Genomic DNA, 17416 nt, shown 5'->3' with positions numbered 1-17416 from the left:
ATTCCGTTTGGAGTCTCGGGAGTTTGGCCTCGTCCTGCGTCTCACCTTGTGTGCTCACTGGGAGCCTGGGAGAGACAGTGAGTGTGCATTTCAGGAGAGGGCTCCGATCAGACCCATCAGCATGTTTTTGGAGAGGCTTGTTGAACTCGTTGAGTTGCCTTCGTCATCAGAGCAAACAAGCCAATAAAGCAGACCCATCAGCTCTGTCACTCTTCTAAAAATAATTTACCACTTCTTCGCCCACCCACCGGTTCACCCGCATTCCTGTGTGAGACGTGCGGTCTGGTGGCTAAAATCAGGGGGTAAACCCTGGTGGGACCACCTGCTGGTTCCGTGACTCTGGGCAAGTAACCAACCCTATTCGCCCCATTTCGCGTGTGTGGGATGCGGCACTGGGCCTCCGTGTAGGGTCCTTGGGAGGGTTAGATCAGGTTCTGAGTATGAAGTGGTTCAGAACAGTGCCTTACAGTGGCAGGTGCTCCGTTACAGCAGTTAAATAACGAATCAGCAAAAAACACACCAAAAAGTCACTAAAAGTCCTGATGAGTCATCAGTTGAATACTTTAAAACTATCACGCACAGTACTTACTAGGATATCGTAAGATTTTCTGGAGGGGAATGGGGGCAGATAGTACTTTTGTGGGTGCATTAACACAACCTGTTGTCAAAGCTGAGAAGTAGCTGGGAGAAGGTGACGGAGTTTCTGGAGCGTTAGAAGCAGACAGCGCAGGCTGCAGGGTGGGCAGTGGGCAGATCCCTCCATGCAGGTCACAGCGAGGCCCAGCGCGTATCCCAGCTGCGAAGGGATCAAACCTGCAGGAGCTCTGGCCGAGGAAGCTGTGGCTGAAAGCTGAGGGCCTAGGCTCAGCCCCAGGCCCACGCTGGACCCACGCTCCCTCCACGCACCCCAGCATAGAAGTCCATGTTCTGCGTGAGTTAAAGGACATGGGGCGTAGGCACGTCCTAGGAAGATGCCGTCTGAAATACCTGGAGTGTTCACGTAGTTGGCTGGTGGGCGGTGGGCGGGCTGCGTTGCAGCTCTGGGTGCTGTTGGGTGCGTGTTCTGCCCCCGTGTGACACGATGCGTGTCCTTCCAGCACTACGACGCCATCATGAGGTACATCAGTCAGCCGCCGCTCCTCCTGGACGTGCACATCCACAAGCCCATGCTGAACGCGCGCACCTGGATGGACGCCCTGCTGGCCTTCTTCCCGGGTTTGCAGGTGGGACGAGCTCCGCTCAGCATCGCGGGTACTGTCGTGGGTGTGTGTCGTCCGCGGGGGCTGAGGGCGGGTCACGGCCGAGGGGTGCTCACGCTCGTGGCCGCTCTGTGCGCGCCGTGATTGTAGATAGAGCAGCTCCTGCCTCCCAGGTACTAGTGCTCCTGCTGACTTCCAGGTTCTAAAGGGGGACATCAGACCTGCCATCGAGACGCATGAGATGCTGTACCAGGTGATTAAGAAGCACAACTTCCTGCCGGAGGTAAGCCAGCGCGTTTGGGACCCAGTGCCGATTCAGGGCGGGGAGCCGGGCCTTCGGGAGTGGGCGCTGTTGTCTTTTTCCTGGTTAAACGGTTTAACTTCTCTTTAGCTTAGACACTGTTGTGCGTGTTTTTCCTTTTCTTCACATATCAAAAGAAGTCTAATTTGGGATAATGTTGATACTAATTTCACGGAAGAAAGATGGCGGCCTAACGCGCCTCACTCCTCACCCATCCCGGCCTCTCTTGGCGCGTGCCTGTCAGCAAGGGCGAGCTTGTCGCTGCTCATTCCCTGAGGCGTGGTGGGTGAAAACGACGTGCTGTACGTAAACTTGCTGGTCACCCACTCCCGGAAATCTGAGGGGTATCCCCCCTGGTTCTCGCAGGGTGTGCGTGGTGCAGTGCTGCCCCCTGAGGCGGCTCAGCACCCTCCACTGCTTAGGGTCGAGCATTGCGGAAGGTGACCCCGTGTAGGGGAAGCTGAGCTTTCAACTCTACAGCTGGCGCAAGGGAGGATTGTGTTTGGAGTCCATAAGTCTTTGTTCGCTTTAATTTTTATCTTTTTTTCCTAAAGACCAGTTAGCCCTGTTGTTGCCTGAATTTCAACTGATTATACTTATTGTAATTTTCAGTCTCATTCCACAAATGAGTTGAAGTTGTTGTAAAAGAAAACTTTTGCTAAAATAATCCTAAAATGGGAACACAAGTTCATGCAGAATGCGTGCCACGAGAACAGTGCTCATGGATTCAGACTTACCTTTTAATTCCATTTTTCCATGACCTTTCTGAAGTATCCTTGGACGTGCTTGAAAATTGCAGAGAGAGATTTCTAGGATGTGTGGCAGTGCTTACGTTAGTTAGATTGGCTTAGCCATTCCACAGTGTACACGTATGTCAAAATACCATTTATAGCTTAAATGTATGTAGTTTTAATTTGTCATTTAAAAATTTGTGAAAGACTGTGAGATGCAGCAAAGTCACATGCAGGGATTATGAAGGACATCAGAGGGAAGAAGACAGGACAAGGCCAGCAGGCCGCCAGGACCCCAGGGGGCACCGCTCAGTTTCATTCCTTCATTACTGAGCTTTTTGATAGCCCGAGTGGGTATTTAAAAATGAATCCACTTACCTGGTACAAATAGAAGCTGTTGCAAAAGTAAATTATGACTTTTGTGGTGAAAATGGTTGTTTTACAGATAAAAACATCACTAGTTCTTAATTACCCATTTATGATTGACTATGTACTCCATCTAGAAACCTTTTTTATCCCTCTTATGTATCTGTGTTTTGCTTTTGTTCAGGCGTTCACGACAGATTTCCGGGTGCACTGGGCTCAGCATCCTCTGCGGCCAGAATTCGCAGAGAGCACCTACTTCTTATACAAAGTAAGGCCCTGGCCCACTGGGGCTGCTCCCTCGCGTCAGGGTGACCGTGCTGGGGCTGGTGTGGTGGCCCCACTGGGGCTGCTCCCTCGCGTCAGGGTTACTGTGCTGGGCTGGTGTGGTGGCCCACTGGGGCTGCTCCCTCGCGTCAGGGTGACCGTGCTGGGGCTGGTGTGGTGGCCCCACTGGGGCTGCTCCCTCGCGTCAGGGTGACCGTGCTGGGGCTGGTGTGGTGGCCCACTGGGGCTGCTCCCTCGCGTCAGGGTTACTGTGCTGGGCTGGTGTGGTGGCCCCACTGGGGCTGCTCCCTCGCGTCAGGGTTACTGTGCTGGGGCTGGTGTGGTGGCCCCACTGGGGCTGCTCCCTCGCGTCAGGGTGACCGTGCTGGGGCTGGTGTGGCCCACTGGGGGCTGCTCCCTCGTGTCAGGGTTACTGTGCTGGGCTGGTGTGGCCCACTGGGGCTGCTCCCTCGCGTCAGGGTTACTGTGCTGGGGCTGGTGTGGTGGCCCACTGGGGCTGCTCCCTCGCGTCAGGGTTACTGTGCTGGGGCTGGTGTGGTGGCCCACTGGGGCTGCTCCCTCGCGTCAGGGTGACCGTGCTGGGTCTGGCGTGGCCCACTGGGGCTGCTCCCTCGGCGTCAGGGTTACTGTGCTGGGCTGGTGTGGCCCACTGGGGCTGCTCCCTCGCGTCAGGGTTACTGTGCTGGGGCTGGTGTGGTGGCCCACTGGGGCTGCTCCCTCGCGTCAGGGTGACCGTGCTGGGGCTGGTGTGGTGGCCCCACTGGGGCTGCTCCCTCGCGTCAGGGTGACCGTGCTGGGTCTGGTGTGGCCCACTGGGGCTGCTCCCTCGGCGTCAGGGTTACTGTGCTGGGCTGGTGTGGCCCACTGGGGCTGCTCCCTCGTGTCAGGGTGACCGTGCTGGGGCTGGTGTGGTGGCCCCACTGGGGGCTGCTCCCTCGCGTCAGGGTTACTGTGCTGGGGCTGGTGTGGCCCCCACTGGGGCTGCTCCCTCGCGTCAGGGTGACCGTGCTGGGGCTGGTGTGGTGGCCCCACTGGGGGCTGCTCCCTCGCGTCAGGGTGACCGTGCTGGGGCTGGTGTGGTGGCCCCACTGGGGCTGCTCCCTCGCGTCAGGGTGACCGTGCTGGGTCTGGTGTGGCCCACTGGGGCTGCTCCCTCGGCGTCAGGGTTACTGTGCTGGGCTGGTGTGGCCCACTGGGGCTGCTCCCTCGTGTCAGGGTGACCGTGCTGGGGCTGGTGTGGTGGCCCCACTGGGGGCTGCTCCCTCGCGTCAGGGTTACTGTGCTGGGGCTGGTGTGGCCCCCACTGGGGCTGCTCCCTCGCGTCAGGGTGACCGTGCTGGGGCTGGTGTGGTGGCCCCACTGGGGGCTGCTCCCTCGCGTCAGGGTTACTGTGCTGGGGCTGGTGTGGCCCCCACTGGGGCTGCTCCCTCGCGTCAGGGTGACTGTGCTGGGTCTGGTGTGGTGGCCCACTGGGGCTGCTCCCTCGCGTCAGGGTGACCGTGCTGGGGCTGGTGTGGTGGCCCCACTGGGGCTGCTCCCTCGGTGTCAGGGTTACTGTGCTGGGGCTGGTGTGGCCCCCACTGGGGCTGCTCCCTCGTGTCAGGGTTACTGTGCTGGGGCTGGTGTGGCCCCCACTGGGGCTGCTCCCTCGTGTCAGGGTGACTGTGCTGGGGCTGGTGTGGTGGCCCCCACTGGGGCTGCTCCCTCGGCGTCAGGGTTACTGTGCTGGGGCTGGTGTGGCCCCCACTGGGGCTGCTCCCTCGTGTCAGGGTGACCGTGCTGGGGCTGGTGTGGTTGCTGCTCTCCTAGTCCCGAGGTGAATGATTGAAAGCTACAAGTATTGACACGAAAATTCTATTCCTTTTCAAAATATGTAAACATTTCTTTGGAGAGAGTTTGTGCTCTAGGGCTGCTTTCTGAAGCATGTCTCTGGCCTCGGGACCTGGACAGCAGGCAGACGCCAGCCTGCAGGCTGGGAAGGATCACAGTGGGCGGTCGTTCAGTTGTGTGCTCACTGCAGGCCTGGCCCCTAGTGGGTTCTCAGTGAGTACTTGATAAATGCATGGGTGTGTGGGACTGGGTAGTATACATCTCTCTCCTTTTTAATAGGCTACGGGAGACCCTTACTACCTGGAAGTAGGGAAGACACTTATTGAAAATTTAAACAAGTACGCTAGAGTGCCTTGCGGATTCGCGGCCATGAAGGACGTGCGCACTGGGAGTCACGAGGACAGGTAACCGTGCACACCCTCCCCTCGGCGCCACCACCGCGGACAGCACAGCAGACAGACAGACACAAGCCTTCCACCCCCGTGTTTGTGTTTTCAAACTTCCTTCTCCATGCATTTGTGTCATGGTGCCTGACATACAGGAGGTGCTCAGCTGATGTCTAAGTCGCCGATTGTGGGATATCAGCCCCTCAGTGTGAGGAGCGTTCGTATCAGGTGAGACGCTGGAGGCCGGGGTGAGGCCGGCGGTGCGCTGAGATCGCTCGGGCGTGGGCGCAGTACTGCCCCACGGCGCACCCTCACTCTGCCACCCATGGGCAGGGGTCGGGAAGACCAGGGCTGGTTTCTGTTTTGGTTCCTGGTTAGATGTGAATTGCAAGACGTACTCCAGCTGAACGAAGCTTGCTTTGCTAAATGTGATATTTACTAACATCCTGGTTAACTCTGGTTGTCACATCTCTAATAGGCACTCAGACTCGCCTGTGCGTTTGGCGAGCAAATGTTTGTTCCATAAAATTTGAGTTCTCTGTGAGCTGCAGTTGCGCTGGTTTTTGAGGATTGAATATATGAACACGTGTCCTTTCTGTCATCGAGTACGGAGGACAGGCAGATAAACAGACCGTGAAGCCCTGTCGGCTGTGACCCGTTAAAGGGACGTGAAGGGCGGGTGGGATGTGGGCATCAGTGGGAGGCCCCTGCAGGGCCTGGAGCCCAGCGAGGAGTCGCAGGCAAGGGGACTGTGGGCGTGAGGAGTGGCACGCGTGGCCTGCTCACAGGGGGCCCTTCGCCGCTGCGCGGAGCATTGGCTGATAGTTGATTAGACTTGGGGTGCCTTCCAGACCACAGCTGACCACAGCTGACAAGGGGGTTGGGTTTCTGGGAGCAGGGGTGCGGACCAAGGTGGGAAATGAAAGCAGCACCCTGCGTGCCGCCTCTTCTGAGCACTGCCCGTGGTTCCCACCTGAGCCTCCCTGCACACTGCCCGTGGTTCCCACCTGAGCCTCCCTGCACACTGCCCATGGTTCCCACCTGAGCCTCGCTGCACACTGCCCGTGGTTCCCACCTGAGCCTCGCTGCACACTGCCCGTGGTTCCCACCTGAGCCTCACTGCACACTGCCCGTGGTTCCCACCTGGGCCTCACTGCACACTGCCCGTGGTTCCCACCTGGGCCTCACTGCACACTGCCCGTGGTTCTCACCTGGGCCTCCCTGCACACTGCCCGTGGTTCCCACCTGGGCCTCCCTGCACACTGCCCGTGGTTCCCACCTGAGCCTCCCTGCACACTGCCCGTGGTTCCCACCTGGGCCTCACTGCACACTGCCCGTGGTTCCCACCTGGGCCTCCCTGCACACTGCCCGTGGTTCCCACCTGGGCCTCACTGCACACTGCCCGTGGTTCCCACCTGGGCCTCACTGCACACTGCCCGTGGTTCCCACCTGGGCCTCCCTGCACACTGCCCGTGGTTCCCACCTGAGCCTCCCTGCACACTGCCCGTGGTTCCCACCTGGGCCTCACTGCACACTGCCCGTGGTTCCCACCTGGGCCTCACTGCACACTGCCCGTGGTTCCCACCTGGGCCTCCCTGCACACTGCCTGTGGTTCCCACCTGAGCCTCCCTGCACACTGCCCGTGGTTCCCACCTGGGCGTGCATTGGAGGGCAGCGTTGCTCTGAACTCGGTGTCCCCTCCCTCCGAGTAGTCCTTGTGCCTTCCCTCTGCTGTCTTCGCCTGTTCCACTTGTGTCCAGGATCCAGATGCTCTGACCCAGGTGCAGGTGCCCATAGGGGTGGGGGTGGGGGACCTGCAGATTTCCACAGGTGTACGCCGTCCATCCCCCAGGGCCCTGCCTCCAGGCTCGCAGTCCTGAGCCTGAGCTGCCTGTGGGCCCGCAGGAGGTTGGGGACTGGGCCTCGTGCCCCTGTCCGTCAGCTGGGCTGTAGGTTTCTACAGCTTTGTCTGCTCAGCCGGCAGGGAGCTGTTGTCGTGCCGTGCCCCCTAGCCTCCGCAGCTGGCTCCATTCTCCTGAGAGCGGCTTTTTACCTGTAAACTTAGAGCCTTGTACTGATTCTGGCAAAATTTCATTGTGTTGGCTTTTGTCTGTTCTTAGATTGAGAGATTGATTAGGCAGTCATCTACTCTGTTGGCAAACACACCTCAACATGTCTGGCATCCAGATGGTTAGGAAGAATGCTGATAGGCCCACAGCCCGTTCCGTGGCGGGCAGAGAGCGTCCAGGTGCAGGCTCTTGGCCTCTGCTGCTCCCGCTGCCCCTGGAGCTGCCTGCCTGTGGCTCCGTGGCGTCAGCCCTGCCCACACACACAGTTTTAGAAATGCGTACATCTGTAAGGCCTCCTTGCCCTGATGAATGGCTCTGAACACCTGGAGCCGTCTGGGATGCCCTCCACCCGCCTGGCTTCCTCACTGTTAGCAATTAGCGCCTTCCGGAGCTTCGCCCCAAAGCCTGTGTTTTCATGTGTGTGAGTTCATGGTTTGAAACACAGATTAGACCACATGATAAAATGCTCCGCTTACTAGTCTTACCAATTCATTTTTATAAAGACTCGAAAGGCAGGCGATGGTGCGGCCGCGGAGGTACACTGCATCCACATCTCTCCCCAAGTGGCCGCAGCAGCCAGGGCTGGGCTAGCCAGAAACCAGACCTGGGTCTCCCACCGGCTGGCGTGGCGGGGACCCAGATACCTGAGCCGTCATCTGAAGGTTCCCAGGCGCAGAGGCGTGGAGCCACTGGGACTCCAGCCACACAGCAGTGTGTGGTGCAGATGTCGACCTCTGCCCCTCCGCTGTGCTGCGCGCAGTCGGGAGTGAACCCTGTGCAGTCTTACTTTGTATCAGTTCTAGAATTTGCCACATACCAGGACCTCGCCCTCCAGTCCCCAGTTCTCAAGATAGCATTTGCTCCCAGAATGCCCCTTGGACCCCTGGACGAGGTGAAGTGATGATAAGGGTATCGCAGGCTAACAGGAGGAGGTTTTTATCTCTAAAAAGGCTGACATCTAAAATGGCCAAAAATATTTTGGAACATTACAGGTGAGTTTTTGTTCCAAAATGAAAAGTCATATCTGTGTAGGAGAAGCGAGAGCTGTTCTGACTCCACGCGAGGGCCGGCTGCTGTGCTAAATGCCTGTGTGCAGTAGCGTCCCCTGGTCCCCGAGCTGGTCTCTGGGGGTCTTCTAGGGCTGTGTCCCTTGCTTCTCAGCTCCTTCTTGGTAAGAATGTTTATTGAGTGCCTGCCGCGTGCCAGGACTTGTGCGAGGCCAGAGGTGTGGACCCGTGGAGGCTGGGTGCTCGGCGGCAGCGGGGTTGACTGGGGCCGACTAAGGTTGACGTCGCTGTGGCTCCATTGCCCGCCACTTTCAGTGTGCGAATGCCACGCACAGGTTTGAGCATGAAGCCGTTTGTAAAGGCACGGATGCTCTCGCCCCGCTTCTGCCCGGTCTCTTCTTGGCAGACTGGTAACTGCTGGTGAGGCGGTCACTGTGGGCCGTGTGACTTTGTGTTGTACTTTTTTTGTGTCACTTTTTATAAATGATTTCCTATACCTTTAAAACCTTCTTGTTTATCACTTAGCTCCATGAAAACCTGTATGAGTTCTGTTGCTAGTAGCTGCAGGTTCTTAGAGGGTGTCACTAGAAAGTCCACCCTGGTTCCCGCCTCCTGGGAGGCCGACTTTTCTGTCTCCTTGGAGTGTAATTGCAAGAGAGGTAGAGACAGAGAGAAAGGTCTTCCATCCCCTGGTTCACTCCACAGTTGGCTGCAACGGCTTGAGCTGCGCTGATCTGAAGCCAGGATCCAGGAGCTTCTTCCGGGTCTCCCACGCAGGTGCAGGGGCCCAAGGACTTGGGCCATCTTCTGCTGCTTTCCCAGCTTAGCAGAGAGATGGGTTGGAAGAGGAGCAGCTGGGACTAGAACCGGCGCCCATATGGGATGCCGGTGCTTTAGGCCGGGGCTTTAACCCTCCGCCCCACAGTGCTGGTCCCGGCCCCTGCATTTAAATATGTGAATGTTCTCCCGGTTACGTGTGACTCTCTGTTTTAGAATGGACTCTTTCTTCTTGGCTGAAATGTTTAAGTATCTTTACCTGCTGTTTGCTGAGAAGGAGGACATCATCTTTGACATAGAGGACTACATCTTCACCACAGAGGCCCATCTGCTGCCCCTCTGGCTCTCGACGACGAACCGGAGCGCCTCCAGGAAGAACGGGGTGAGGTTTGCGTGGAGCGACCTGTGCGTCTCCCTTCTCTGTGTGTGTGTGAGTCTCCCCGAGAGGGGCCATCCGCGCCTGCGCTTCAGGGTGTGAGTCTCCCCGAGAGGGGCCATCCGCGCCTGCGCGTCAGGGTGTGAGCCTCCCCGAGAGGGGCCATCCGCGCCTGCGCTTCAGGGTGTGAGCCTCCCCGAGAGGGGCCATCCGCGCCTGCGCTTCAGGGTGTGAGTCTCCCCGAGAGGGGCCATCCGCGCCTGCGCTTCAGGGTGTGAGTCTCCCCGAGAGGGGCCATCCGCGCCTGCGCTTCAGGGTGTGAGCCTCCCCGAGAGGAGCCATCCGCGCCTGCGCTTCAGGGTGTGAGCCTCCCCGAGAGGGGCCATCCGCGCCTGCGCTTCAGGGTGTGAGCCTCCCCGAGAGGGGCCATCCGCGCCTGCGCTTCAGGGTGTGAGCCTCCCCGAGAGGAGCCGTCGCGCCTGCGCTTCAGGGTGTGAGCCTCCCCGAGAGGGGCCGTCGCGCCTGCGCTTCAGGGTGTGAGCCTCCCCGAGAGGGGCCATCCGCGCCTGCGCGTCAGGGTGTGAGTCTCCCCGAGAGGGGCCGTCGCGCCTGCGCTTCAGGGTGTGAGCCTCCCCGAGAGGGGCCATCCGCGCCTGCGCGTCAGGGTGTGAGCCTCCCCGAGAGGGGCCGTCGGGGCCGTCGCGCCTGCGCTTCAGGGTGTGAGTCTCCCCGAGAGGGGCCATCCGCGCCTGCGCGTCAGGGTGTGCGCCTCCCCGAGAGGGGCCATCGCGCCTGCGCTTCAGTGTGTGAGCCTCCCCGAGAGGAGCCATCGCGCCTGCGCGTCAGAGTGTGCAAGCAGGAGAGGGCTCAGGCGGCGTCTCCTTTTTCTCCTGTCGCGTTCTGCGTGCGTCCTGTTTCCTCCGAGCAGTACCGTCCAGTGAAGGAGGCCCTTGATTTACATGGCGTTCTCGTGTGTTTCAGACCTCGGAGTACACCGAGCTGGACGACAGTAACTTCGACTGGACTTGTCCCAATGCTCAGCTTCTCTTTCCTAATGACCCGCTGTATGCTCAGAGCATTCGTGAGCCCTTGAAAAACGTGGTGGACAAGAGCTGCCCCAGAGGCATCATCAGAGTGTAAGATGCGTCACTGTTTTCTGTTTGTCACTCTCAGCGCCGGTTCTTAGTAATGGCAGAACGGGAAGCGCGTGTGACAGCCAAGACGTCCACTTAACCCAGAGACATTGAGGCCTGTGCTTATCACTGATAAAAATTCTCAGGAAAGTTAGATGCAAACCCTGCTTTGCTATCATGTCAATATTATCACGGAAATTTTCTGTCTTTGTTTAATGAATTCAGTAATTGTCAAGGGGAGCATATAACAGTTTTTAACTTCTGGGAGCCCATTTTATTTTTTCAAATTTTATTTCATCTTTTAATTTATATGCAAGGCAGAGAGAAAGATGGAGAGATCTTCCGTCCACTGGTTCACTCCCCAGTTGCCCAGAACAGTCGTGGCTGGGCCAGGCTGAAGCCAGGAGCCTGGAGCTCACGTGGCCCCCACGTGGTGGCTGGGACCCAGGTTCTTGAGCCGTCGCCTCCCAGAGTGCACGTGAGAGGGAAGCTGCGTGGAGGTGCAGCTGGGGCCTGGACGCAGGGCCTCTGGCGGGTGCGGGGGCTTCCTCTGCAGCAGACGCCCTCCCGCAGCTCCCGTCCGTGCAGACGTTCTCGGAAAGTGTTTCTCTGCCCGTGTGCATGTTTGAAGGTTTCCTTAAGTCGGTGGTGTCTCTGCATCAAGGTGTTGTTTGCTTTATTTGGTTTTATCCTTTGTGCAAGAATTTATTCTTGGCTGTTAAATAAAACATTTTTCAGCTTAAAGAGTTCATTTTCTTCCAAATATTTACATTGCAAAGGCTATTGCAAGAAAGCAAAAGAAAAAAAATCTAAGTAAGCATCATGTTTCACCAATGCAGGTATTGTTTTGCTTTTAAATATTGGGAGAAAATGTTTTTAGAGGAAGGGAGCAGTAGGAAGTCCCCTCAGCTGGGTGCTGTTGACTGCACTGCCGTCCTGGGAGTGGGCACAGACGCCCTGTGACGGGACACGCTGCCTTCGCTGTGCCGTCCTGGGAGTGGGCGCAGACGCCCTGTGACGGGACACGCTGCATTCGCTGTGCCGTCCTGGGAGTGGGCGCAGATGCCCTGTGATGGGAGTCCTGCATTTGTAGCGCTTGCTTCCCGCCGTTCCCCTAAGTTGGATACAGTGAGAGAGCGGTCCCCAGCTCGGAGTCTAACACGAGCAGTTCTGCGCGGATCTGACGGGATGTGCAGCTGGCTCGTCTCACCGGTTCTCACTTGCGGCTCTCTAAGCCTTGCCTGTGATTCCTTCCACAGAGAGGAGAGCTTCAGGAGTGGAGCTAAGCCCCCTCTGCGAGCCAGGGATTTCATGGCCACTAACCCTGAGCACTTAGAGATCCTGAAGAAGATGGGGGTGAGTTTGATTCACCTCAAAGACGGGCGAGTCCAGTTGGTCCAGCATGCGATCCAAGTAAGCCATTGCAGTGCGCGTCTGATTCCGCCCCCTCCCCCCCCCCCGGCCCCTGCCCTCCCGGCGTTCCTAGCCTGCTGGCGTTTGGCTTGTCCCAGACTTTAAATGTGTGGCTTTCCGTGAGAGGATCAGGGTCCTAGGACTGCAAGTGTCTTGGAAGCTCTCATTCAGCCTGTTTAAGTGCGAATCCGTTAAACCGAGGAGAGGCCCGGGGGTTCCTTATGCTGTCGCCAGTGCAGGACTCTGATCGCTGGTGTTGATGTCCACGTCTCCGTGTTCCACATCTCCGTGTTTCCAAATAGCTGCAGCCCCAAGTGTTCTGTCCTCCGTAGAAGGCAGAGCCTGCATGCCTCAGCCCGTGCCTGGGAGGGTCGCGCGTGCGCTGGGACATCTTCACTTACTTTCAAGTGGAGAAGGTCTCATTACTGAGGGTTAAGTGGTTCACCCTTGCTAATACGTGGGCTCGAGAAGCTGCGTGCAGGTGCCCCTATCTCAGATGCAGCCTTCAGGAATGTTCTTCCTCTGTTCACACTCACCCTCACCCCCGCGTGGGGGTGGCTGCCACCTGGGCCCCCAGTGACCTCTGCCCCAACACACGGCTCTTCTGTGCCTGCTGACGGGCCCTTGGGACGTCTGCCTCCTTGACGAGCACATCTTCCCAGTAGCAGAGTTGCTCACTGCTCTGCGGCTGCTTCATGGATTGCTTGCTGGGCTCCTTGTTTTGGCAAACCACTGGGCAGAGGCGTTAGCACCGGGTGGCCCTCTTCTTGCTGCTTTTCCTCCCCCCCCCCCCACCGAGCGCACTGTCGGCTTTGCACACACGGCTTCTCAGAGATCAGTGGAACCCTGACCCCGCCCTTCAGCTGCTCGTCAGCGTGTCTGCATCTCTGTCTGTCTGTCCACGCTTGAACTCTCTCTCCCTCCGTCTCGCCCTCCCTGCCCACCGCGGCCCATCTCCTGGTTTGTTCTCCATGTCTGTAAACCCGCCACCCTTCCCCGTGTCCCCACGCTGGAAGCTTCAGGACAAACTCTGTCTCCCAGCTCCCGCCCTGTGCGTGGGAAGCGTCAGGAACCTGCTTTGCTTTTCTGCTGTCTGGGGCTTTCTCGGCCCGGGTGTCGCCTTCCCCACATCCACGCGGCAGAACGCGGTCTCCTCCCCTCCCCCCTTCTGCTTCCCACCTGAGAACTTGTGTCAGTGTCAGTGTCAGTGGCTCTGTCCTCTAGACAGCTGCTTCAAGGGAGGGCTGGCTCCCCAGGCCTCAGCAGGCGCTGGGACGGAGCAGGTGCTGGAGATGGGTTTTGAACCAAAGGAACCTCGTTGCTTGTTCAGCATGGGGTCTTCTTTTAAAGACCTACCTATTTATGTGCTAGGCAGGTAGAGAGGAGAGAGAGTGAGCGAGCTTCTGTCTGGCTCATTCCCATTGGCTACAATGGCTGGGGCTGGGCCAGGCCAAAACCAGGAGGCCTAACTCCAGCGGGGCCGTCTGCTGCTGCTTTCCAGGGTGCGTTAGCAGGGAGCTGGATGGGAGGTGGAGGGGCCGGTCTTGAACTGGCGTTTGTACGGGATGCCAGTGTTGCTGGCAGCTGCTTAACCTGCTGTGCAGAGCACCGGCCCTGTGAGCTCACAGTTTCAGGAGAAACCACATGGTGAGCTTTCTGCCTTCAGAGGCGAAGCCGCTGGTGGAAATGAGCCAAGTGAACACTTGCCGAAATCCTGTCCTCAGTGCGTCAGAACTGCTGTGGACAGTGAAAGAGAACTGGTCACGTAACTTTCAGAACCTGCAGTTTCTGGAAGTAGTACTTCAAGGAGAGGGAAGGTGATCGAAATCTGGTGGCACCCTGAACTGGGAGGAGTCTCAGAGTAGAGAGCCACAGGGGGCCCTAGGGAGTCGCAGCAGCAGGTGCCGACGGGGGAGGAAGGCGAAGTGTGTGCGCTTGTTCAGCAGGTGCCGACGGGGGGAGAAGGTGAAGTGTGTGCGCTTGTTCTGCAGGCCGCCAGCTCTGTGGACGCCGAGGACGGGCTGAGGTTCATGCAGGAGATGATCGAGCTGTCCAGCCAGCAGCAGAAGGAGCAGCAGCTGCCGCCGCGGGCGGTGCAGATCGTGTCCCACCCGTTTTTTGGCAGGGTGGTGTTGACTGCGGGCCCCGCTCAGTTTGGGCTGGATCTGTCTAAACATAAAGAGGTGTGTACACTTAAAATGCAGACGTCCCTTCAGTATGGGAGGTATCTCCTGTATTCTGGTTTTATTGTTAATGACCTGAGTATTTGGTCTCCTGGAGTTAAGTGAAACAGAAGCGTATCTTGACATTGTGGTCATAGTTTACGTCTACAGACTGTCCACTGGGTCTCTTCACTGATTCAGTGACTTTACCTAGAAGTGGATGGGAGACTCTAGCGACAGCCACAGCCTTTCTTTGAACAGAAAAGTGACTGAGCTCAGTGTGGAGCCTGGCACGGCTTCCAGCCCACGCTGTGGCCCACGTGGCTGTGGGGAGCGACTCAGAGGCTCAGGTGAGCTCATTGTGGAGGCCTCCAAGGGAGTCGGTCCCGGTGGCGGCGTCAGGAGCAGTGGCCAGCACGGCCCCGCCATTGGCAGGTTCATGTGCCTGGCCGAGTGTGGGCGGCGGCCGGAGCCCAGCGTCCTGACCATCAGAAGCCCGTGGTTTTTCCACTCTGTTTCTCCTACTGTGAACGTTTCCTAATGTGTGTTCTGAAAGACGGTAGCTTTATAGGTTGATTGGTTCGCGTGACAGCCAGTTACTGGGTGCCTGCTGTAGGTTCCAGTGATGGTTTCAGACTGGCTGCAGCTTCACCCTCGTAACAGGGAGCCTGAGCAACCGAGCCCCGGCCTCCGTCTCCCCACGTCAGGTGGAAGTAAAGCTGTGTTCTTCTGTGAGGGTAGTGTGAAGACCAGGTTCCCCTGCTGCAGGAGTGCTCTGCACATGCTGACTGGCCTGCGTTATGCAGACTGTTCCAAGCAGTTCATGCTGTGTTTATGGGACTGGTAGAAAAATGGGCTCGTGCGCTGTTTTTTTTTTTTTTTAAGATGTATTTATTTATTTGAAAGAGTTATTCACTCCCCAGTGGCTACCATGTTCAGGATTGGGCCAGGCTGAAGCCAAGAGCTGGGTGCTTCTTCCGAGTCTCCTACGTGGGTGCAGGGGCCCAAGCACTTGGGCCATCTTCTGCTTCCTCAGGTGCATTAGCAGGGAGCTGGATCAGAAGTGGACCAGCCAGGCCTCGAACCGGTGCCCGCCTGAGAGGCCAGTGTCACAGGCGGCAGCGTTACCAGCTGCGCCGTGGCGCTGGCTCCTTGTGTTCTAAGTTGAGCTGTAGACCAGTGGGGTATAATGTCAAGACCGTGACCTAAGAGGATAACAGACTTTCTGCATTACTTCTGTTGCTGACAGACGAGAGGGTTTGTTGCAAGCAGTAAGCCGTACAATGGGTGTTCCGAGCTCACCAACCCGGAGGCGGTAATGGGGAAAATCGCGCTGATCCAAAGGGGACAGTGCATGTTTGCGGAGAAGGCACGCAACATCCAGAACGCGGGCGCCATCGGCGGCATCGTGATTGGTGAGTGTCCTCTGTGTCTCGGGGGTGCCTGCGGTGAGACCAGGTTTAGCATTTTTCCTTTTATTTTCTAAAATCTTATCAGAGAATTTGTTGCATTGTTTATACTTGATGTGTGTAGCATAAGGGGTTGGTCATCTAGTGACTTCATAATTTCTCTGTGTCTGATGTCTTTCTCAAAGGCTTCAGTGTGGGTTTCTTTTTTATTTTTATTTTTTTTAAAGATTTATTTATTTGAAAGGCAGAGTGACAGAAAGGCAGAGAGAGAGAGGTCTTCTGTCCACTGGTTCATTCCCCAAATGGCCGCAACAGGTGGAGCTGAGTCGATCCAAAGCCAGGAACCAGGAGCTTCTTCTGGGTCTCCCACGTGGGTGCAGGGGCCCAAGCACTTGGGCCGTGTTCTGCTACTTTCCCAGGCCATAGCAGAGAGCTGGATCGGAAGTGGAGCAGCCGGGACTGGAACTGGTGCCCGTGTGGGAAGCTGGTGCTGCAGGCGGCAGCTTTACCCGCTACGCCACAGCTCCAGCCCCATCGACGTGGGTTTCTGTACACGGATGTCAGGACCGGGTGTGTGGGGCCGTGGGGTTGACCTGAGGAACATGCGCCCAGGAGGCCCCAGAGCCCTGACGGCAAGAGGCCCCGTTGCCGCCTCACGCCACTGCATAGCCCGGGCCCAGGTTCAGGCGTCTGTTCTGTGGGGTGTCTGAGCTCCAGTGGAATGGCACTGCACGTCCTTGGTGTGGACAGCGTGTGCGGCCGTTCTTGGCATGGTGGCACACGCAGGGCCCCGGTGCTCGCTGCCGCCAGGTTGCTGTTCCCAACTACGGTCACAGATCCCCGATGTGCGATCGCTTGGCCCACGCATTTCCTCTCGCGGGAGTTTGCTTCCTGACTTCCACAGACAACCGCTTCTGTCCTAACAGGCAGGCGGTGACTGCCGGGGAAGCTGCGCCCGGCGTGTCCAGGAAGCAGGTTCCTGCCTCCCACAGACACTGGAGGGCTGGCCCTGCTTGTTCTCTGTGGCTTCTCCAGCAGGACTGAAATGCTTCTGGCTCCTTTGTTTCCTTTTCTTCTAATTAGGATAGACTTCCTTTCTGAGTTCAGGGTAAGTAAAATATTTAAAATTAAATAATGGGATTTATCTCAGTGAAAATTCGTTTACTTAGTTCCTTTTGTGGGTTTGATGAGTGACTGTCCTGGGGACGTGCAGGACAGGTTCTGCCCGTGACTTAGATGGGCGCCTGGCGCACTGCAGACAGAGCTGCCCCGGGCAGGGCCACGCTGATCTGCAGGTTGTCTGCGAGTGCTGCAGGCCGCAGGGCCCCAGGCAGGGTGTGCACCCAGACTGGACTCTCCCTCCTCCCGCTCCTTGGTCGTTGCCTACCCCGTGACTGCGTTCGTGGAAGAATTGCCGCTGAGGACCGAGAGGTGCACCGCGAGTGGGGTGTAGGTCTCAGCAGCTTGGGAGGCGGCGGCGGTCCAGCTTTCCTCAGTTCTGGGACGTCTCATTCTCACGGTGTTTTCGACGTGCGGGGTTGTCCGGTCGGCCGGCTTACAGTAGCTGTTGCAGAATCCGCGCTGGGTTCCGTGGATTAATAAATAACAGATGGTGTTAAACATTTCATTTCAAAGATTCATTTATTTGAAAGAGTTACAGAGATGAGGGGGTGGGAGAGAGAAGTCTTCCATTTGCTGGTTCACTCCTTAAAGGCCGTAACGGCTGATACTGGGCCAGGCCAAAGCCAGGAGCTTCCTCCAAGTCTCCCACGTGGGTGCAGGGGCCTGAGCACTTGGGACATCTTCTAATGCCCTCCCAGGCACCTTAGCAGGGAGCTGGATTGGAAGTGTAGCAGCCGGGACTCACACTGGCACCACTGTAGGAAGTGGCTTAGCCTGCTGCGCCACAGTGCCAGCTCGGAACATTTCATTGAGACCTTTTTGCATTGTGACTGCCGTCTCCTGAGTTTTG

At 57.6% G+C, this 17416-nt stretch overlaps 1 protein-coding gene across 3 annotated transcripts in view; it reads left to right on the top strand.

Moving 5' to 3' along the window:
* EDEM3 (ER degradation enhancing alpha-mannosidase like protein 3) overlaps positions 1-17416 on the top strand; it is a 70195-nt gene that overhangs the window by 43081 nt on the left and 9698 nt on the right. For 2 of the 3 annotated variants that reach the window (XM_051821019.2, XM_070055039.1), the window contains exons 10-18: positions 1098-1223; positions 1399-1482; positions 2782-2865; positions 4992-5116; positions 9168-9333; positions 10309-10463; positions 11720-11873; positions 13865-14056; positions 15285-15450. In XM_051821019.2, the coding sequence (XP_051676979.1) occupies positions 1098-1223; positions 1399-1482; positions 2782-2865; positions 4992-5116; positions 9168-9333; positions 10309-10463; positions 11720-11873; positions 13865-14056; positions 15285-15450 (1252 nt within the window). The remainder of the gene's footprint in view (positions 1-1097; positions 1224-1398; positions 1483-2781; positions 2866-4991; positions 5117-9167; positions 9334-10308; positions 10464-11719; positions 11874-13864; positions 14057-15284; positions 15451-17416) is intronic. The other variant, XM_051821021.2, reaches the window with a different exon arrangement.

Source organism: Oryctolagus cuniculus, chromosome 13 (assembly GCF_964237555.1).
Source record: "Oryctolagus cuniculus chromosome 13, mOryCun1.1, whole genome shotgun sequence".
Taxonomy (NCBI): Eukaryota; Metazoa; Chordata; class Mammalia; order Lagomorpha; family Leporidae; genus Oryctolagus; species Oryctolagus cuniculus.
The sequence above is the reverse complement of the archived record's forward strand: the minus strand, read 5'-3'. Positions and strand labels throughout refer to the sequence as shown.